The 23,070-nt window shown below is 43.4% G+C and overlaps 1 protein-coding gene across 1 annotated transcript; it reads left to right on the top strand.

Annotated features, from left to right (window-relative positions):
- Nucleotides 1-125: 125 nt before the first annotated feature.
- Nucleotides 126-21,651, top strand: Trappc6b (trafficking protein particle complex subunit 6B). The gene is made up of 6 exons (XM_042677842.1): nt 126-428; nt 5,712-5,779; nt 13,598-13,715; nt 17,209-17,292; nt 19,209-19,302; nt 21,082-21,651. The coding sequence occupies exons 1-6, from the start codon at nt 348-350 to the stop codon at nt 21,111-21,113; spliced, it is 477 nt and encodes a 158-aa protein (XP_042533776.1). The 5' UTR covers nt 126-347; the 3' UTR covers nt 21,114-21,651.
- Nucleotides 21,652-23,070: the final 1,419 nt, after the last annotated feature.

Genomic DNA, 23,070 nt, shown 5'->3' with positions numbered 1-23,070 from the left:
ACCCCCACCACCATAGAGTTGGAGGAATGCCGGGGTAGAGGGGACCGGAAGTGGCCACACGCCGCTCGTCCCCGCCCCCCCTTTCCCGCTCCCCGCTTTACTCCGCCCCGGGGCCGGATCCGGAGTCTCGGTTCTCAGTGCGGCTGTCAGACGTCTTTCGACCCTTGGGCGCGGTGGCCCTGGGGACCGGTGGCCCTCGGGGCCGGCTCTCCCTGAGCACAGGCCTGGGGGAAGCCCGGGAGCTTTCTTTGGTGTCCTAGCAACCGGGAGCCGGGCGGCGGGCCGGGCCGCTCGAGCGCCGGCCCAAACGGGAGCCGGAACCCAAAGCTCGGAAGCATCGGGAAGACATGGCGGACGAGGCGTTGTTTTTGCTGCTCCACAACGAGATGGTGTCGGGAGTGTACAAGTCCGCTGAGCACGGGGAGGTGGTGAGTTGGCCACGGCGACTCGTTCTCGGACGTTCCCCGGTCCGAGCGCCGCCGGATGCCGCCGGCCTGGTGGACGGAGCCTGTCCGCACCGCCGGGCGAGCCGGCTCCCTCCCTCCCTCCCTCCGTCTCCCTCTTTTTTGTCGGTCGTGGGGCCTGAACTCTGGGCCTGGGCACTGTCCCTCAGCTCTTCAGTTCAAGGCTAGCGCTCTACCACTCGAGCCACAGCGCCACTTCCAGCTTTTTCTGCTCATGTGGTGCTGAGGACTCGAACCCAGGGCCTCAGGCATGCAAGGCAAGCACCACTGAGCCACCTTCCCAGCCCTACTTTTCATTTTTTTTTTTTCACTAAGAAACAATTAGGTTAAAGTTTCACAGTCTTTCAGAAAAGTGAAGTAAACTTTCATAAATCTTGAGGTGACACTAAATGTCTATGTAAATGATTTCAAACTATATTGAATGATTTGGCACCATGGGAAATGAATCTCAGAAGGTTCATGGAGGTATGGCCCAAGCCATGGAAGCACTGGTCTTGAGCAAAAAAAGCTAAGGGACCATCTACCAGGCCCTGAGTGTAAGTCCCAGTATTGGCATTTAAAGAGGAAAAAAAGGTTCATGGATAAAATATTTCTAAATTGATTTTTTTTTTAATTGGTGTGTCTGGTGAAGCACTGAAAAATGCCAAAGTGAATGAACAAGGAACAGAATCTTTTGTGTTAATGAATATATTCCTGAGTAATTTCACAAAAAGCAGATTGTCCCTTGAAGAGCATCATAACTGACAAGTAGAATTACTTTTTTTTTTTTTTTTTAAACGTGCTGATCTTGGGGCTTGGGCACTATTCCTGAGCTTCTTTTGCTCAAGGCTAGCACTCTACCACTTGAGCCACAGCTCCACAGGCTACTTCCAGCCTTTTCTGTGGTACTGAGGAATCCAACCCAGGGCTTCATGCATGCTAGGCAAGCACTCTACAACTAAGCCATATTCACAGCCCCCTGAGCCTTTTTTTTTTTTTTTTTGCTCAATTTTAGCACCCTGCCCTTTAGCCACATTGTTCCACTTCCATCTTTTTGGTGTTTACTTGGATATGAGTCTCATCGGCTTATCTGGCTTCAAACTTCGATTCTCAACTCTCAGCCCCCTGAATAGCTAGGATTACAAGCATGAGCCAACAGTGCTTGGCCAGAAGCACTTTTTTTGTTGTTGTGCCAGTCCTAGGGTTTGAATTGAGGGCCCAGGTACCTTCTCTGAGCTTCTTTTGCCCAGGGATAGTACTCTACTACTTGAGCCACAAGCTCTACTTAAGGCTTAAAAAATTTTTTTTCTGGTTGGTCGTGGGTCTTGAACTCTGGGCCTGGGCACTGTCCCTGAACTACAGGGTCACTTCTGGTTTTCTGGTAATTAGTGGAGATAGAGTCTCATGGACATTCCTGTCTGAGCTGGCTTTGAACCGTAATCTTCAAATCTCAGCCTCCTGAGTAGCTAGTATTACAGGTGTGAGCCATTCACCAGTGCTGGGCCTAGGATCACTTTTATTTTATATCCATTTACTTTTTACAGTGTTAGGGGATCAAACTCAGGCCTCACAAGATTTCTACCATTGAGCTCCAGATCCAGCTTCAGAATTGGGTTTAGAAGGCTTGTTAAAACACAGAAAACAACCCCCACATCAAATTTATTTTAGCTCAACGATTTGAAAGTAGGAAAGAATTTGGGTTTTCAGCAGGTTACTGAATGATGCTTATGTTGCTGGTTGAGGAACACATATTGACTGGTACTAAGATGGAAAGTTGCTGAAAGGGGATGATGTTGCAGCTTTAAAGAAGATGGTTAAGATGGACTGCATTGAGATGTCCTAATGAGAGCAAAGACGGGAAGGAAATGATGGAGCTCATCATGTGATTATCTGGAAGAATAATAACCTTTTGACAAAAACTGTAAAGGTTGTTTAAGAGATAGTAAGGAGACTGTGTTAGTGTGAGGAAGACTAGAAGCTTAAAGTCAAGGGTCTTTGGGGTGTGCTTTGTGGGTCTATGATACTTTTTGAAGTATGTGTAGAGATGATACCTAAGATTAGATGGGATTATCAAAGGAAGACCAAAACAATTCCATGTCTCAAGGAATATAATGGTCATCAACTAAGACACACCAAGAACTATGACACTTGATGATGTTGAGACATCACACACAAAATTATGGATGAAAAAAAAGTTAAAGATATATAATGAAGTAGAGAAGAAAAATGGAGATTTCTAGCAAGTAGCATTGGTATTTATGGAAAATAAATATGTGAAAGTTCCTGGGGTGAGGCACTGGTGGCTCAGACCTGTATTCAGACCTGTATTCCAAGCTACTCAGGAGTCTGAGGCTTGTGATACAAAGCCAGATGGGCAGAAAAACCCAGGAGATTTTTTTTTTTTTGCCCATGAGATTCTTATCTATAATTAACCAGCAAAAAATTGAAGTAGAGCTATGGCTCAAGTGGAAGAGTGCCAGTCTTGAGCAAAACCAGTAAAAGAAAGCAAGAATATGAGTCTCTGAGTTCAAGGCCAAGTAATAGCACATACACACAAAACAAAACCACTTTTTTATTAGTCTGTTTTTTTTCATGCTAATAACAGCACCATTGACAGTGTACGTTATTATAAAAGGTTTATTTTAATTCCTGGTTTGAGTCCAAGGTCAAGAGTTCCAGGTAGCACAGGGTTTCACATGAGAGACAGGAATGTTTGTGTTCTCCATGGTACCAGGTTCCTAGAAGCCACAAGTATTCAATCACAAGAGCTCCACCCTGACAGCTATAGTATTAATTGCCAAAGGCCTCACCTCTAAGCACCATAGTTGGATTGTGTTACTAACATTTTTTGTTTGTTTTTGTGCCTGTAGTAGGGTTTGAACTCTTCTTGCTTAGCTTTTTTGCTCAAGCTATACCACTCAAGTCACACTTCTTCCCCCTTTCTCTTTTTTTTCCCCTCCTCCTCCTTTTTCTTCATCTTCCCATTTTGCCAAGACTGCCTTTAAACTTTGTCTTACTGCCTCAGCCTCACATACTAGGCAAGTGTTCCAGTTCTGATCCATATGTATGGATTAAATTTTCATACAGAAACCCTTGTGGGACACATTCAAGCTGTATCCACACTTCATGGCACACAGAAATTTTACTAATAATTTTACTAACAGATCTAGTGACAACAAAAATACTATTAAGTTTATGAACTGCATCTTAAAGAATACTTGGAAAATCTGGGTGCTGGTGTTTCAGGCTTGTAATCCTAGCTGCTCAGGAGGCTAAGATTGCAGGATTACAGATTGAATCTAAAGCAGGCAAGAAAGTCCGTGAGACTGTTACCTCCTCCAATTAACCACCAAAAAGCTGGAAGTGGAACTGTGTCTTAAGTGGTAGCCTTGAGCAAAAGATGCTCAGGAACAGTGCTAGACTCCAGCTCAAGCACTACTACTAGCACCAAAAAAAAGCTTACAGAATTATTTCACCTCTTTTTTTTTTTTTGCAAAAGGCAAAAGTAGAAATCTACAAGTCCACTTTAAGAAATGTGAGGTTCATGGCTGGGAAGGTGGCTCAGTGGTAGAGTGCTTGCCTCGCATGCATGAGGCCTTGGGTTCCACTCCTCAGCACCACATAAGCAGAAAAAGTCGGAAGTGGTTCTGTGGCTCAAGTGGTAGGGTGCTAGCCTTGAACTGAAGAGCTGAGGGACAGCGCCCAGGTCCAGAGAGTGCAAGCCCCATTACCGACAAAAAAAAAAGAAATGTGAGGTACTGGCCATAAATTGATAACATTTATAATACTTATTTCTTTGTCTTTTTTGTTGGTTGGACATGAGATTTGAAGTCAGGGCCTGAGCTTCTTTGCTTTGCTCTAGGCTAGTGTTCTCCCACTTGGAGCTACAGCTCCATTTCAGGTTTTTTGTTTTTTGTTTTTTTAACGTTAATTGGAGATAAGAGTCTCATGAACTTTCCTTCCCCAGCTGATTTCAAAATCATACTGCTCAGATCGTAGCCTCCTGAGTAGATAGGATTACAGGTGTGAACCACTGGCACCTGGCAATCTTTCTTTCATATTGTAAGCTTTCTGGATTGTTAAGCATGAATTATTTGTCATAGATTTCCACATATGACTCATTCCTTAGGATCCTCCCCAGTAGGAGTTTTCAAATACTTGTTTTGTTTATCGTGGGGCCTGAACTCTGGGCCTGGGCACTGTCTCTCAGCTCTTCAGTTCAAGGCTGGCGCTCTACCACTTGAGTCACTGTGCCGCTTCTGGCTTTTTCTGCTTATGTGGTGCTGAAGAATCAAACCCAGGGCCTCATGCATGCGAGGCAAGTGCTCTACCATTGAGCCACCTTCCCAGCCCCTCAATTACTTTAAACATATTGTTAAAATAGAAAATCTTGCCTGGTGCTGGTGGCTCACGCCTGTAATCCTAGCTACTCAGGAGGCTGAGATCTGAGGCTCAAGGTTCAAAGCCAGCCCAAGCTGGAAAGTCCAGGAGACTCATCTCCAATAAACCACTAGAAAACCAGAAGTGGCACTGTGGCTCAAGTGGTAGAGCAGTTACCTTGAGCTGAAGAGCTAAGGGACATTGCCCACACCACGACCAACCAAAAAAAATCTCCTGTATTTTTTTTTTTGGTCCTGTCGTGGGGACTGAACTCTGGGCCTGGGTGCTGTCCCTCAGCTCTTCAGCTCAAGGCTAGCACTCTACCACTTGAGCCACAGCGCCACTTCTGTTTTTTTTTCTTTTTTGCTTATGTGGTACTGAGGAATCGAACCCATGGCCTCATGCATGCAAGGCAAATGCTCTATCACTGAGCCACCCTCCCAGCCCAATCTCCTGTATTTTTTAGGCTAGTAGAATTTCCAGCCAATATATAGTCATATTTTTAACCAAAACTTTACTACAAGTTTTGGATACCAACTTTCTGACATTCTGAAAGTATTAAAGTTTATGTGGGCTGGTAAGTTGGCTCAGTGGTAGAGTGCTTGCCTCACATGCATGAGGCCCTGGGTTCGATTCCTCAGCACCACATAAGCAGGAAAAGCCGGAAGTGGGGCTGAGGTTCAAGTGGTAGGGCGCTAGCCTTTAGCTGAAGAGCTGAGGGACAGCGCCCAGGCCCAGAGTTCAGGCCCCATGCCCAACAACAAGGAAAAAAAAATTAATTAGATGTGTATGTATGTATATATGTCAGTATGACAGTATGCCAGTTCTGAGGCTTGAACACAGGGCCTGGGCACTCTTCCTGATCTTTTTATTATTGTTTTTTAATAGGAAAATGGACGATGTATTACTAAGCTGGAAAACATGGGATTTCGAGTGGGACAAGGATTGATAGAAAGGTGAGCAGTATGGATTTGAAAATTTTCTTCCAGGTAGGTTGTGAATACAGATGGTCCATTTTAAAAGATTTTTTTTTTATCTTAATTCTCATTTTAATTCATTCCTGTTCTTTAACTCGCAGATTGAATTTCTTTTTCAGGGAGATGTGGGTATAGCTCAGTTGTAGAGCTTGTGCTTGGCCTTTGCAAGGCCCTGGGCTCAACACCTAAATAACCTAAAACCAAAAGCAAAACAAAACAAAAAAAAACCAAACCAGAAGTTTGGTGTTACTTTAATCCAATCAAATTTTGCTTTCATTTGCTTCTTTTTTGAGTCTTGTACAGTCCAGACTGACTTTGAATTTGAAAATCTCTTGTCTCAGCCCCTGAGTGCTTCAGTTTCAAGTGCATGCCACCATCCTTGGCTTCACACTTTGTTTTTTTTTTTTTTTTTTTATTTATTGTAAAGCTACTATACAGAGGGTCACAGTTACATGAGTGAGGTTATGAGTACACTTCCTCTCGAACATTGTTACCCCCTCCATTGTTTTCCCCCTACCATCCCCTCCCTCCCTCCCTTCCCCGAGGTTCTTTTTTTTTTTTTTTTTTTGATTGTGATTAAATGATTACATAATTTCAAAGTCACAAGTTCATTCTAACTTCCCTGGAGCAAATTGTCTACCACAGTCTGTAATATATAACAGTGTTCACATGTTATATACCATATTTGTGATCAGCAGCATGAGGATATTTAGTAGTGGTTCAACCAGATGAGCGGGAGTTCTTTGTTTCTTAAGTCCTGTTAGTTTTGTCGTATCACTAACCTTTTGGATTTAGCATCCACTTATGAGGGAGACCATGTACCGTTTGTCTCTTCGTTCTTGGCTTACCTCGCTCAACATGATTCCTTCTAGCTCCATCCATTTCCCTGCAAATGCCATTATTTTGTCATTTCTAATGGCTGCATAATATTCCATTGTGTATAGATACCACAATTTTTGGATCCATTCATCTGTGGTGGGGCACCTAGGTTGTTTCCATATCCTAGCTATTGCGAACAGTGCTGCAATAAACATGGAGGTGCACGTGTCCTTGTATATTGGTTCCTGTTGTTCAGGGTAGATGCCTAGAAGTGGTATGACTGGGTCGTAAGGGAGGTCAATCTTTAGCTTTCTAAGGACCCTCCAGACTGCTTTCCAAAGTGGTTGTATAAGTGTACATTCCCACCAGCAGTGTAATAGGGTTCCTCTTTCTCCACATCCCCTCCAGCATTTGTCGTTGGCTGATTTGTGGATGTGGGACATTCTGACTGGGGTAAGGTGGTATCTCAGGGTTGTCTTTATTTGCATTTCCTTCACCACCAGGGATGATGAACATTTCCTCATGTGTTTCTTTGCCATTTTTATTTCTTCATTTGAGAAGTCCCTCTTTAGTTCCCTTGCCCATTTAGTAATTGGTTTGTTAGGTTTGGGAGGGATTAGTTTCTTGAGTTCCCTGTATATACAGGATGTTAACCCCTTGTCTGATATATTGCTGGTAAATATTTTTTCCCAATTAGTTGGTTGTCTTTCTAGCTTAGTTGCGATAGATTTAGCTGTGCAGAAGCTTTTTATTTTAAGGTAGTCCCATTTGTCGAGTCTCTCTCCAACTTGTTGTGACCCTGGGACTCTGTTCAGGAAGTTCCTTCCTGTGCCTATTAGTTCAAGTGTCTCTCCTACTCTGTCCTGCAGTAGTTTCAGAGATTCAGGTTTAATGTTAAGGTCTTTAATCCATTTTGAGTTGATGTTGGTGCATGGTGATAGGCTGGGGTCCACTTTTAGTTTTCTGCATGTGGCTGCCCAGTTTTCCCAGCACCAGCGGTTGAAGAGGCTGTGTTTCTTCCATTGTATGTCTTTGGCTCCTTTGTCGAATATCAGCTGGCTGTAGGCCTGTGGATTTATATCTGGGTCTTCTATTCTGTTCCATTGGTCTTCGGGTCTGTTTTTGTGCCAGTACCATGCTGTCTTTGTGATTATAGCTCTGTAGTAGAGTTTGAAGTTCGGCATGGATAGCCCTCCCATATTGTCTTTATCCCCTAGAATTGTTTTGGCTATTCTAGGTCTTTTGTTGTTCCATATAAATTTTTGGACTGTTTTCTGTATTTCAGTGATGTACGTCATTGGGATTTTAATAGGAATTGCATTGAATTTGTATATTAATTTTGGAAGTATCACCATCTTTACTATATTAAGTCGGCCTATCCAGGAGCATGGGAGGTCTTTCCATTTCCTAGTGTCTTCTGCAATTTCTTTCTTTAACTTTTTATAGTTCTCATTAAATAGTTCTTTTACATCTTTGGTTAGGTTAATTCCTAAATATTTTATTTTTTGGGAGGTTATTGTGAATGGGGTTGCTCCCTTTATTTCCCTCTCTTCCTGTGCGTTATCAGTGTATAGGAAGGCAACTGATTTTTGTGGGTTTATTTTGTATCCTGCTATTTTGCCGAAGTGACTTATGATTTCTAAAAGTTTGGGGATGGAGTTTTTGGGATCGTGGAGGTATAGTATCATGTCGTCTGCAAAAAGGGATAGTTTCACTTCTTCTTTCCCTATGCGGATCCCTTTAATGTCTTTTTCTTGCCTTATTGCCCTGGCTAAGGGTTCTAGGACTATGTTGAAGAGGAGTGGAGACAGTGGACATCCTTGCCTTGTTCCTGTTTTTAGGAGGATTGGTTGTAGCTTTTCCCCATTAAGTATAATATTGGCTATTGGTCTGTCATAAATGGCTTTTATTGTTTTTAGAAATGTTCCTTCTATTCCTATTTTCTCCAGAGCTTTTAGCATGAATGAATGTTGAATTTTATCAAAGGCCTTTTCTGCATCTGTGGCGATAATCATGTGATTCTTGACCTTGGCTCTGTTGATATGCTGGATTACATTTATTGACTTACGTATGTTAAACCATCCCTGTGTCTCTGGGATGAAGCCTACCTGATCATAGTGTATTATTTTTTTTATGTGTTTCTGGATTCTGTTAGCTAGAATCTTGTTAAGGATCTTTGCATCTGTGTTCATCAAGGAGATTGGCCTGTAATTCTCCTTTTTGGTTGGGTCTTTGCCTGGTTTGGGGATGAGTGTGATATTGGCTTCGTAGAATGAGTTTGGGATAGCTCCCTCCTTCTCTGTTTCTCTGAAGAGCTTGAGGAGTATGGGTATTAGTTCTTCTTTAAAGGTCTTATAGAATTCTGCTGTGAATCCATCTGGTCCTGGGCTTTTTTTTGTTGGAAGACTTTTGATAGCTTCCTGTATCTCATTATAGGATATTGGCTTATTTAATTGGTTAACTTCTTCTTTGCTCAGTTTGGGTAACTTGTATTTCTCTAAAAATGCATCCATTTCCGCCAGATTTTCTTCCTTTAGAGAGTATAGCTTTTGAAAGTAGTCTGTTAGAATTGTTTGGATATCTTGGGTACGTGTTGTGATGTTTCCCGTGGCATCCCTAATCCTATTAATATGGGTTTCCTCTCTTCTTTTTTTAATTAATCTTGCCAACGGGCCATCAATTTTGTTTATTTTTTCAAAGAACCAGCTTTTTGTTTGGTTTATTTTGGTTATGGTTTTCTGATTTTCTAATTGGTTAATCTCTGCTCTCAATTTGGTTATCTGGCTTCGTCTAGTAGCTTTAGGTCCCATTTTTTCTTGTTTTTCTAGCTGTTTTAGTTGCAACATGAGATTATTTACTTGGTCTGTCTCCATTCTCTTGATGTGGGCACTGAGGGCAATAAATTTGCCCCTCAGGACTGCTTTTGCTGTGTCCCACAAGTTTCTTTGTGAGGTGTTTTCATTTTCATTGAGTTCTAGGAAATGCTTTATTTCTTCTCTGATCTCTTCTGTTACCCAGGCCTTGTTAAGGAGTGTGCTGTTCAATTTCCATGTATTAGAGAAATTTCTGCGGTATGCTTTGTTATTGAGAGCTAGCTTGATTCCACTGTGGTCAGATAGGATACAGGGGATTATGTCGATCCCTTTGTATTTGCTTAAGTTCCTTGAATGAACTATGATATGGTCTATTTTGGAGAAAGTTCCATGAGCTGCTGAGAAGAATGTGTACTGTGTTGTTTTAGGGTGAAATACTCGGTAGATGTCAGTTAATTCCGCTTGAAGTATGGCCTCACTTAATTCGGTAGCTTCTTTGCCAATCCTCTGGTTGGTAGACCTGTCCTTTGGTGAGAGTGGCGTGTTAAAGTCTCCTAGTATTATCGTATTGGGATCTATTTTATTCTGTAAGTTTGAGAGCATTTGTTTAACATATCTGGGTGCACCGATATTTGGGGCATATAAGTTGATGATGGTTATATCCTCCTCTTGGATTGTTCCCTTTATTAATATGTAATGTCCGTCCTTGTCTTTCTGTACTGATTTTAATGAAAAGTTTATTTTGTCAGATATCAGGATAGCTACACCTGCTTTCTTATTGGGGGAATTTGATTGGTAGATCCTTTTCCACCCCTTCACTCTGAGTTTGTTTGTATGTTTGGCTGAGAGGTGGGTCTCCTGAAGGCAACAGATGGATGGGTCTTGTTTTCTGATCCAGTCCTCAGTTCGTTTTCTTTTAATTGGCGAATTCAGCCCATTTATATTAAGAGAAAGTATAGAGAGATGCATTGTTGTCCCTGCCATTCCGTTTTCCTAAGTTTTTCTTCTTTCCTTTCCTCCTGTGCTTGCTCAGTTAGACTTTGAGTAATGCCTGTTTGGGGCAGGTCCCAGTTCCTGGTTGCTTTCTTCAGGTTGTGTCCCCCCTCTTAGAATTCTTTGTAATGCTGGCTTAATGTTTATGTATTCATTTAGTTTTTCTTTGCTATTAAAAGTTTTCAGTTCTCCATCGAATGTGAATGCTAGCTTTGCCGGGTATATCAGTCTGGGTTGGCAGTTATTGGCTCTCAGGGCTCGTATGGTGCTTTCCCAGGCTTTTCTTGCATTCATTGTTTGTGTGGAGAGATCTGCAGTGATTCTAATTTTTTTCCCGTTGTAGTATAGCTCCTTCTTCATTTTTGCTGCATGCAGGATTGTTTCCTTATTATTCAGATCCATCATTGTTACTATTATGTGCCTAGAAGTGTTTCTCCTGGGATCTTGCTTGTTGGGTGTTCGATAAGCTTTTGTGATGTAGTTAAGATGGTCGTTTTTGAGGTGGGGAAAATTTTCATTGACTATCTTGTTAAATAGGTGTTGCATTCCCTTGCTCTGGAATTCCTCACCTTCGTCCACTCCGATTATGCGAAGGTTAAATTTTTTAGCATTATCTGCTTGCTCTTGAATTTCCCTTTGGTTTAATTTGAGTGATTTTTCCATATCTGTCACTTTTTGGTCCAGTTGGTGTATTCTGTCTTCTGTATCTGACACTCTACCTTCCATTTCATTCACTCTGTTGACCGTGGCTTCTATTGTAGTTTGCATGATGGAAATGGATCCCTTTATGGATTCAATGTTGGTTCTCAGAGTACTGATCTCACCTCTCAATGAGGTGATATCAGTATGCATTACCTCTAATTTGGCGTTTATCTCACTTCTTACTGAGGTTTGTGCAGCTTCTATTTTTGCATCCAATTTTTGTTTGATATCCTGTATATCTTTTGATAGTTCATCCTTGTGCTCTTTCAATTTCTGATCCATTTCTCGCTTTATTTCTTGAGTCATTGCCTCCAGCAACCCTTGGATGTAGTTTTTGTCTTCCATTCCTGCTTTGCTCCCACTGGGGCTCTCCCCTGCGTGGCTGCTGGCTTTTGAGGTGAGCTTGCTGTCCTGGGTAGTGGTAAACCTTGTGATTTTTCTCTGTGATTTTCGCATGGGGGTTCAGGAGACTGCTCTTCAATCTTGTTTTGGTGTGTCTGTCTTTGCTTGGTTGCTGATTCTCTATTGGTAGAGAGAGTCTGTGTCTGATCTGGATTCTGTTGGGAGCCTATTTCCAGCTGCTATTCACTTAGGATTCTCAGCTCTCTGCTGTAGCAATTCCCGCCTTTGGAAGGGTTGAGCAGCCTAGACTGCTTGTGTTTGCTCCTGCGGGTGCTCTTGGGAAGATCAGATGCTCTGGATGCACTCTCCCAAATACTGGAGTCTGCTATGGGCTCCTGATGTGTTTTTGTTTGTTTTGGGCTGGTTGTGGGCTTGAACTCTAGGTTTGGGTGCTGTCCCTCAGCTCTTCAGCTCAGGGCTGGCACCCTACCATTTGAGCCACAGCCCCACTTCTGACCCTTTTTGCTTTGTTCAGGCGCCGGTCCCCTGGCCTGGTTCCGGCCCCAGCCTGGAGCGCGCTCGTTAGGCCTGTGCTAATGTGTATACCACCTTGGTTATGCAGCCTGGAGGACACAGTTCAAATTTCTTCTACTGTTGGTAGTCTTGACCCAGGGGCACTGTTCCTGGCTTGAGCATTTAAGCTCCCTTCCCGGGGCGCTCTTGCTCTGGCCTGGCCAGCAGAGTGTGCTCCACCGGCTGGTGGGGCTCTCGAACAGTTCCCAGTTTTAGTGGGTCCTGTGGTCCGGGTGTTGGGGTAGGGAGTCTAGGTCAGGGTCTGGGGATTCCCTCCAGCTCTGGTCTCCCTTGATGGATTCCCTGTCCCCTGATGGGTACTCACCCTGTAGGTCGTCAGTTGTTGTTGCAGTCCGTCAGTTGTTGTTGCAGTCCGAGTTCAGTTGGGGTGGTTGCGGGCTGGGTTGGGCGGCCCCCCGCCGGGTCGTTGCGATCGCGACAGGTCCCTTTGTGGCGCTGCTGGTGCCGGGTGGCTTTGGTGGGATGGAGCCTCTCCGCTCCGGTGGAGAGTGATGGGTGGGGTGGGATCCTCCTGGAGACTCCCGGCTGGTAGGTTTCTCTGTTCCTGGCGATCCGCTGTTCTGCAGTCCGGTACCTGGTGATCTGCAAGCAGCCCCCTGTGTCTCTGTGGCTCCGGCAGCCCCTGCCGGGCCGGCTGGCCGGCGGCTTGGCGCACTGCCGCGCGGCCAGTAAAGGTTGGGGGAGGGGTCTTCGCTCTTCTCTGTTCTGAAATTCTTCTTTTCCTCTCTTTCTTTTTTTGTTATTTTCCACCTCTGGTTTTTCTCTGAGTGTTCGTCTTTTTGTTGTTGTCGGTCTCTTGGGGAGATTAAAGGTTGGAACTCGAACTCTCTTTTTGGTTGGAGAGAGCTGTGGCGTTTCCCTACTGCCCCGTCGCCATCTTCCACACTTTGTTTTAATATTTATAGAAAAAATGTTTTGTACATTTAAGATGATTTTCTCTGAAAATATTGGTGTATTGAAATAATTCAATTGTCGTTTCTCCCTTTTTTTTTTTCCTTTTTTTTTTTGGGTGCTGGTCCTGAGTGCTATCTCTTGAGTTTTTTTTTTTTTTTTGGGTCCGGTCGTGGGGCCTGAACTCTGGACCTGGGCGCTGTCCCTCAGCTCTTCAGCTCAAGGCTAGCGCTCTACCACTTGAGCCACAGCACCACTTCCGGCTTTTTTCTTTTTGCTTATGTGGTGCTGAGGAATTGAACCCAGGGCCTTAGGCATGCAAGGCAAGCACTCTACCACTGAGCCACCTTCCCAGCCCTCTACTGAGCTTTTCTATCTATGAGATTAAATTGTAGCTACAGTTTTGGTTTAAATGTTGCCAACACACTTGTAGGTGTATAATATATACATGTGAATTGATGAAGGTGGGATCTACTTTACTTGATACTTATAACTTTGTGACTCTCAGTAAATTTTAGAGCTGCGAAGGCAGCTGTGAATGAATGAAAGCAGTTGGTTTTCTCTTGGGGAAAGTGAGAAAGATATCTTTCCTTTTGTTTCTTTGGAAGAAATGCGTTGTGTTACTTGTGTTTGATCTTTTTAGGTTTACAAAAGATACTGCAAGATTCAAGGATGAGTTGGACATCATGAAGTTCGTATGTAAAGATTTTTGGACTACAGTATTCAGGAAGCAAATAGACAATCTAAGGACAAATCACCAGGTATTAATAAGTATTTTTCTTAGTAAAGTGAATGAAGACTAAGCCACTTTTCCCATTTATCCAAGCTAAATTAAAATTGTATCAAATGTCAAAATGACAATTGTTTTTTGAATTTAGTTAAAAGTGGTGATAATATACAGAACTACACATATACCACATTTATATCTTCAGAGTAATTTCTACATTTATAGACCATGTTTAAATAGCTTAAATAATTCTTTTTTTTTTTTTGAACATACTGTACAGAGGGGTTACAATTACATGGGCAGGATAATGCGTACATTTCTTACCAAGCATTGCAGCCTCCTCCTTTGTTTACCCTTCACATCCCTTCCCAGCCTCCCCCCTCCCCCCCCAACTTAAATAATTCTTGCATTGCTAATAACAAAATAAATTTTAGAGCATGTTTAAATAAATATCCCTTGCATTGTTTATTACTACCATTGATTTTTCTTTTTTTTTTCTTTCTTTTTTTTTTTTTTTTGTTGGACATGGGACCTGAACTCAGGGCGTGAGTGCTGTCCCTTAGCTCTTCAGCTCAAGGCTAGCACTTTACCATTTGAGCCATAGCACCACTTCCAGCTTTTTCTGCTTATGTGGTGCTGAGGAATTGAACCCAGGGCCCCATGAATGCAAGGCAAGCACTCTACCACTGAGCTACCTTCCCAGCCCTAATTTTTCTTTTTAAATTTCTTTTGCAGTGCTAGGGCTTGAACTCAGGGCATATACTGGGGAAGCACTCTACTGCTGGAGTCATATCCTCAGTCAGTCTGCTTTCAGTATTTTTCAGATAAGAGTGCCACATTTTGGGCTAGGAAAGTAGCTCAGTGGTAGAGTGCGTGCCTTGCATGCATGAGGCCCTGAGTTCAATTCCTCAGCACCACATAAGCAGAAAAAGCCGGAAGTGACGCTGTGGTTCAAGTGGTAGAGTGCTAGCCTTGAGCTGAAGAGCTGAGGGACAGCGCGCAGGCCCAGAGTTCAGGCCTCACAACCAACAAAAAAAAAGAAAGAGTGCCACATTTTGCCCAAGCTAGCCTTGATGTCATTCATCATTCTCTCCATTTCCAGAGTAGCTGGATTATAGGCTTGAACCATCACTCCTGGCTACTGTCATCTCTCTCTCTCTCTCTTTCTCTCTCTTTCTTTCTTCTTTCTTTCTTTCTCTCTTCCTCCCTCCTTCCTTCCCTCCCTCCTTCCCTCCCTTCCTTTCTTCCTTTCTTTCTCTCTCTCTTTCTTTCTTGCAAGTCATGGGGCTTGAACTCTGGGCCTGGGCATTGTCCCTGAGTTCTTCAGCTCAAGGGGAGTGCTCTACCACTTGAGCTACAGCGCCACTTCTGGTTTTCTGGTGGTTAATTGGAGATAGTCTCATGGACATTCTTGCAGGGGCTGGCTTTGAACCATGATCTGCATATCTCAGCCTTGATAGCTAGGATTATAGGCGAGAACCACTGACACTCAGTCTGTCATTTCTTTCTTTTAAAGGTTCTGTATGCCAAACACTAAAGGCATACGTTTTACATATCCCCCACCCCCTACCCAAAACTGTAGCTAGTGCTTTATCTTTTTTTCCTTGGCCCTGGGGCTTGAACTTTTGGCCTGGGTGCTGTACCTGAGCTGCTTTTGCTCAAGGCTGTAACTCTATCACTTGAGCCACAATGCCTTCTGGGTTTTTCTGAGTCGTTTACTGGAGATAAAAGTCTTCTGGAGTCGTGCCTGTGGCTCTCACCTGTAATCCTAGCCACTCTGGAGGCTGAGATCTGAGGATTGCGGTTCAAAGCCAGCCTGGGCAGGAAAGTCTGTGAAACTCCAATAAAACCACCAGAAAATCAGAAGTGGCTCTGTGGCTCAAGTGGTAGAGTACTAGCCTTGAGCTGAAGGGTTGAGGGACAGTGCCCAGGCCCAGAGTTCAAGCCCCACAACTGACAAAAAAAAAAAAAGTCTTATGGACTTTCCTGCCCGTGCTATCTTCTAACTGTGATCCTTAGATCTCAGCCTCCTGAGTAGTTGGGATTCCAGGCATGAGCCACCAGCACCTGGCTAGGACTTAACTTTTTTTTTTGGTCAGCCGTGGGGCTTGAACTCTGGGCTTGGGCGCTGTCCCTGTGCTCTTCAGCTCAAGGAGAGCACTCTACCGCTTGAGCCACAGCGCCACTTCCAGTTTTCTAGTGGTTTATTGGAGGTAAGAGTCTCATGGACTTTGCTGCCCAGGCTGGCTTTGAACCTTGGTCCTCAGATCTCAGCTTCCTGAGTAGCTAGGATTACAGGTGTGAGCCACTGGCGCCCAGCAGACTTAACTTTTTATTGTGTGTCAGTATTGGGACTTGAACTCAGGGCCTGGGGGCTGCACCTTAGCTCTTTTGCTCAGGACTAGCACTCTACTTCTTGAGCCATGGCTCCACCTCAGGCTTTTTGCTGGAGTGTTAAGGACTTTCCTGAAACTAGCTGACTTGAACTGTAATCCTCAGATCTCACCCTCCCGAGGACCAGGGTTACAGGCATGAGCCACTGGCATGGGGCTTTAGGACTTAGTTAAAGTGATAACAGGAAAAAGATACTCCATTTGCTGACATTTGTATTATCATGGTCCTCATTAAGCTCAAGTCCTCGTGCTTAGTAGGTAGATATAGTACCACTTGAGCCATGTCTCCAGCCCCTCTTTGCATTGGTAATTTTCAGTCTAGTGTCTTGCTTCTTTTTTTTTTTTTTTTTGGTCTGGTCATGGGGCCTGAACTCTGGGCCTGGGCGCTGTCCCTCAGCTCTTCAGCTCAAGGCTAGCGCTCTACCACTTGAGCCACAGCACCACTTCCGGCTTTTTTTCCCCTGCTTATGTGGTGCTGAGGAATCGAACCCAGGGCCTCATGCATGCAAGGCAAGCGCTCTACCACTGAGCCACCTTCCCAGCCCGAGTCTTGCTTCTTATGCCTAGGCTGGACTGGTCTATGACCCGCCTAGTTGTGTTTAGTTGTGTCTGTGGGGATTACAGGTATATACTTCTCTGCACAGCCATTGGTTGAGATGGAGTTTCACAAACTTCTTTTTGCCTAGTCTGTTCTTAAACTATGATCCCCAGTCTCTTCCTCCCAAGTAGCTAGGATTATAGGCTTGAGCCACTATTCTTGGTTCTATGTTGTTTTTGGCTCATTATTGTTTTCAGTGCTGTCAGGGATAAAACCCTGAGATTCCATACCACTGAAGTACATCTTTGAGATCCCTTTTACATCCTCCTGCCTCAGCCTCTTGAGTGCTAGTATTATAGGTATATACCACAACACCTGGTTTTCTTAAGTTCTTTAAGAGGGACTGTTTCACTCATCTTTTAATTTTCAATGTATAGATTTATCCAGTAAATATATTAATGTTATCAAACATTGAACTCATGACTTATGTCTTAGAACATTTAAATTGTTTTATAAGGAATAAGATACTTTTTAGGGATTATAGGTTATACTAACTTTGGATGTTTATATATATTCGTATTGTTTTTTGAAACCAGGGCATCTATGTACTTCAGGACAACAAATTTCGTCTGCTAACTCAGATGTCTTCAGGAAAACAGTATTTAGAACATGCATCCAAGGTATTTAATAAGTTAGACTACTTAAAAAAAGGAGGGGAGGGTCTGGGAACGTGGCTTAGTGGTAGAGTGCTTGCTTACATGCACAAAGCCCCAGGTTTGATTCCTCCGTTCCACATAAACAGAAAAAGCCAGAAGTGGAGTTGTAGATCATGTGGTGGAGCACTAGCCTTGAGCAAAAGAAGCTCAGGGACAGTACTTCAACTTAGAGCCTGGGCATTGTCCTTGAGCTTTTTAGATCAAGTCTAGTTAGCACTGTATCACTTGAACCATACTCCATTTCTGGGGCTGGGAAGGTAGCTCAATGGTAGAGCGCTTGCCTTGCATGCCTGAGGCCTTGGGTTCCATTCCTCAGTACCATATAAGCAAAAAGAAAAAAGCCGGAAGTGGCGCTGTGGCTCAAGTGGTAGAGCGCTAGCTTTGAGCTGAAGAGCTGAGGGACAGTGCTCAGGCCCAGAGTTCAGGCCCCATGACCGAACCACCTCCCCCCCCCAAAAAAGAAAGAAAGAAAGAACCATACTCCATTTCCAGCTTTTTTTTTTTTTTTTGTGGGGCTTTTTTTGGGGGGTTGTGGGGCTTGAATTGTGGGCCTGGGTGCTGTCTCTGATCTCTTCAGCTCAAGGCAAGCACTTGAGCCACAGCTCCACTTTCGGTTTTCTGGTGGTTAATTGGAGATAGGAGTCTCATGGCCTTTCCTGCCTTGGCTGGCATTGAATTGTGATCCTCAGATCTCAACCTCTTGAGTAGCTAGGATTGCAGGTGAGAGCTACCAGCACCCAGCGTTTGTTTATTTTTTTTATTTTTTTTGGGTCCCATCGTGGGGCCTGAACTCTGGGCTTGGGCACTGTCCCTCAGCTCTTCAGCTCAAGGCTAGCGCTCTACCACTTGAGCCACAGCGCCACTTCCGGCCTTTTTCTTTTTGCTTATGTGGTGCTGAGGAATCGAACCCAGGGCCTCATGCATGCAAGGCAAGCACTCTACCACTGAGCCACCTTCCCAGCCCCCGTTTGTTTCTTTTTTTGGCGTGGGTCTTGAACTCTGGGCCTGGGTGCTGTCCCTGAGCCTTTCAGCTCAAGGCAAATGCTCTACCACTTGAGGTATGGTTTTTCTGGTGTTTAATTGGAGACGAGTTTCACAGACTTTCCTGCCTGGGCTGGCTTTGAACTGAGATCCTTAGATCTCAACTTCCCGAATAGCTAGGAATCCAAATGTGAGCCACCAGCACCTTGCCATTTCCAGCCTTTTTTTTTTTGGTCAGTTGTGGGGCTCTGGGCCTGAGTGCTGTCCTTCAGCTCTTCATCTCAAGACTAGCGCTCTACCACTTGAGCCACAGTGGCACTTCTGGTTTTCTGAGTGGTTTATTGGAAATAAGAGTCTCACAGCCTGTCAGAAAAGGCCATGAAACTCTTACCTCCTCCTTTCTTTGCTGGGGAAGATGGTGCTTGACTTTGTTACCCAGGCTAACCTGGAATTCCTGGGTTGAAAAGATTCTTCTAGGGGCTGGGAAGGTGGCTCAGTGGTAGAGCGCTTGCCTTGCATGCCTGAAGCCCTGGGTTCACTTCCTCAGCACCACATAAGCAGAAAAAGAAAAGCCAGAAGTGGCACTGTGGCTCAAGTGATAGGGCGCTAGCCTTGAGCTGAAGAGCTGAGGGACAGTGCCCAGGCCCAGATTTCAGGCCCCACAACCGGACCCCCCACAAAAAATAAAGATTCTTTTACATCAGCTTCTGGATTAGCTAGAACTAGACGTTTGTACTCTTTCCTTCCCAGCTTTTCACAACCTTTCTACAAAAGACAGCAATGACTTACATACTTAATTTAGCGATGACTTGTTGATAACATGGCTTGAACTAAATGTTACATTTATTAATACTTTTCTCATTTAGTGAGTCCTTACTGTTTTTTTTTTTTTCTTTCAGTATCTGGCATTTACATGTGGCTTAATCAGAGGTGGCTTATCGAATTTGGGGATAAAAAGTATTGTAACAGCAGAAGTGTCTTCAATGCCTGCCTGTAAGTTGAAAGTTGGATTCTACTTAAAATATTTTTAGGGATTTTTTTTTTAGGTACGTTTTGTGTTTTAAATGTAGAGGAAATTGAAAACTCAAAACATTCATCTTAGTGTCAACTTGACACTAAACTTAATGTGGTAATATATGCCATACTATATTCATCTTCATCTATTTTCAAATTAGTAATTGACTAAGATTTTGGAAAATCCAAAGAAATTTAATTCTATAAGACAACCTTTTTTTTCAAAAAGAATGAACACTAGTAAGTAGAGAGGAAGGAACTTTAGCTTGGTCTCCCCAGTGAACCGGGATGTTGGTATTCAAACCCCTTGGATAAACAGTAGAGGCTCCTTACTGATGGCTCATGCCTATAATCCTTGCTACTTAGGAGGCTGAGATCTGAGGATCATGGTTTAAAGCCCATCTGGGCAGGAAAATCCATCGTGAGAGTCTTACTTATCTCCAGTTAACTACCAAAAAGCCAGAAGAAGGGGCTAGGAAGGTGGCTCAGTGGTAGAGCTCTTGTCTTGCATGCATGAGGCCCTGAGATCGATTCCTCAGCACCACATAAGCAGAAAAAAGCCGGAAGTGGCGCTGTGGCTCAAGTGGTAGAGCGCTAACCTTGAGCTGAAGAGCTAAGGGACAGTGCCCAGGCCCAGAGTTCAGGCCCCATGACCAGACCCCCCCCAAAAAAAATACAAGAAGAGCTGTGGCTCAAGTGGTGGATTGCTAGCCTTTAGCAAAAGAAGTGTTCAGTGACAGCACCTGGGTCCTGAGTTCAAGCCCCAACATCAGCACAAACAGAACAAAACAGAACAGAAAAGGTCTTGGTGGAATAATCTGCAGGGGGATGCAGGACCAGGTGGAGCATGGGAATACTTTGTAATTGGCAAACTCTTTCCTTTTCTTTTTGGTTGGTCTGGAGCTTGACCTCTGGGCCTGGGCACTGTCCCTCAGCTCTTCGGTTCAAGGCATGAGTGCTCTACCACTTGAGCCATAGAGCCACTTCAGTTTTCTGGTGGTTATTTGGAGATAAGAGTCTCACAGATTTTTCTGCCTGGGCTGGCTTTGAGCTGTGATTCTCAGATCTCAGCTTTCTGAGTTGCTAGGATTACAGGTGTGAGCCACTGGTGCCCAGATTTTTTTTTTTTTTTTCTTTCTTTATCATGGGGCTTGACTCTGGGCCTGGGCACTGTCCTTGAGCTTTTATACTAAAGGCTAGTGCTCTACCACATGAGCTATCACAGCTCCACTTCTGGTTTTCTGTGGTTAAATGGAGGAGTTTCATGGACTTTCCTGCCTGGGCTGGCTTTGAACTGTAGTCCTCCAGTCTCAGCCTCCTGAGTAACTAGGATTATAGGTGCAAGCCACCAAGGCCAGCTGATACTTTTTAGTTTTTAGAGTTTAAAATATATATAGTATATAAAGCTAAATAAAACCAACTGGTCACTAAATTTCCTTAAGATCTCTTCACTGGGGCTGCTAACTAGGAATAAAATTTACTTGTGCTTCCTTGTATTACCTTGCCTTTACTGTGATAATTAGCAATAAACTACCCAGAAGGTGGGATTTACAAAAAAGAAAGGCACCTACTTCTAAGCCAGAGAATTATTTAGTAAAAATGGAATTGATTTTATTGAGCACTGGTGAGGGGTGTAGAAAGATCTTTGACACGGCAAGTTTGTTGATTGAATCTGCTTCCTAAATGGCACAGAAAAATTGATGTATGGACTTGTTTTCCTTGTATCTAAAAATCAATGACTTATGCTTTCTTTTTCAGGTAAATTTCAAGTGATGATACAGAAGCTATAGATTATACTGACATGCAAGACTTCTGGATTGTAAAGAGATAAATTATTCATGTATAAAGTGTTTTAAGTAATGCTTTGTTAGATGTTTGTTCAGAAGTAAGGGTTCACTTTATCAATTGAACACAGGCCAAGTTAAAGCAGAGATAAAGGGTAATGTGATATAAATGTTACTCATACTATTTTAAATGAAAACCTAATTTCAAATAACTAAACACCAAGGCGTAAACTTTATTTTCAATATTTTTTATTTACTTAGGGTGATATATATTTAACCACAGACGAAAAGCAAAACTCAGGATTTGTTGAATTAGCATAAAGAAAAACATGCAGTAAACAGAATCATTTCTGTAAGAATTCCAGAAATTGGTTAAAGTTGTTTTAGTTATTTTAAAGAAGCAAACAATATAGTAAATTAAACTTAATTTTTAATTTATTTCTATTTGAGAACCTTTATGTCTGTATAAGTATGTCATGTATACATGGTGTGTTTGTGTGTATATATAAATACATGTGACTGTTAAAATTGCTTGAAAATTTAATTTCACTATGTTAGATTCTAGTCCTCGATAGGTCATGTCATATAATCAATATGAAATACAGATTAGTTTAAATGTAAAGTTAGTGACTCCATGGCCAAAGAATACAACATATATTAGGAAGAAATTTTTCTACTTATTCCTGTATCATTCTTGACTTTGAGCTTTTCTCTTCATGCATGGAAGTTCTGGCGAAAGTTATACCATCTTTTTTTTTTTTTTTTGTCGGTCGTGGGGCTTGAACTCTGGGCCTGGGTGCTGTCCCTGAGCTCTTCAGCTCAAGGCGAGCGCTCTACCACTTGAGCTACAGCGCCACTTCCGGTTTTCTGGTGGTTTATTGGAGATAGGAGTCTCACGGTCTCTCCTGCCCGGGCTGGCTTTGAACCGCGATCCTCAGATCTCAGCCTCCTGAGTAGCTAGGATTACAGGCTTGAGCCACCAGCGCCCGGCAAGTTATACCATCTTTATCTTCATCCCCTTACATACTCTTTCACAAAGGCAGAGGGGTAATAGTCACACCAGCATTCTCTGGGATCGTATTTTCTCCATGGCTTGGGATTACTGCTCATCTTCTGTAGGTCTCTTAAGTATCTTTTTGGATTACTTTATTTTAATTATATGGCTTAAGCAGCTGTCTTTTTTTTGGGGGGGGGGGTCCAGTAGTGGGGCCTGAACTCTGGGCCTGGGCACTGTCCCTCAGCTCTTCAGCTCAGGGCGAGTGCTCTACCACTTGAGTCACAGCGCCACTTCCGGCTTTTTTTTCCTGCTTATGTGGTGCCAAGGAATGGAACCCAGGGCCTCAAGCATGCAAGGCAAGTGCCAGCCCTGTCTTTGAAATTTGTTAAAACTTTGCATATTGGAATGCTTGCCTTTGATTATTCAACTGCACTTATATCTGGTGTGGTGGGTAATACCTGAGGGAAGTGAAGGCAGGAGGATCACTAGCTCAAGGTCAGGAAACAAAAGAAAATGAAAAGTGTTTACCATTTAATTACTGAAATGGGGGGCGGAGGGTGATTGGCAGGGAAACATGTATGAAATTGGCAAATTAGAACTGGGTGCCAGTGGCTCACGCCTGTAATCCTAGCTACAGAGGAGGCTGAGATCTGAGGAACATGGTTCAAAGCCAGCCGGGGCAGAAAAGTCCTTGAGACTCTTATCTCCAGTTAACCACTAGAAAACTGGAAGTGGTGCTGTGGCTTAAGTGGTAGAGTGCTCACCTTGAGCTGAAGAGCGTAGGGACAGCGCCCAGGCCCAGACCAGAGTTCAAGCGCCACGACTGACAAATAAATAAGCAAATTAGAAAAGAGTGACTCCTTTAACAAATGAATAGAAAATTAGCAATTAGAATTAGCTATTTATTGGGAGCTGGAGATCAGAGATGGAGGTTGAGGTCAGCCAGAGCATATAGTTCATTACTTC

This window comes from Dipodomys spectabilis, unplaced genomic scaffold (assembly GCF_019054845.1).
Source record: "Dipodomys spectabilis isolate Male_0828 unplaced genomic scaffold, ASM1905484v1 ptg000042l, whole genome shotgun sequence".
Classification (NCBI taxonomy): Eukaryota; Metazoa; Chordata; class Mammalia; order Rodentia; family Heteromyidae; genus Dipodomys; species Dipodomys spectabilis.
Note: the sequence above shows the minus strand (reverse complement) of the source record. Positions and strands in the feature narration are given on the sequence as shown.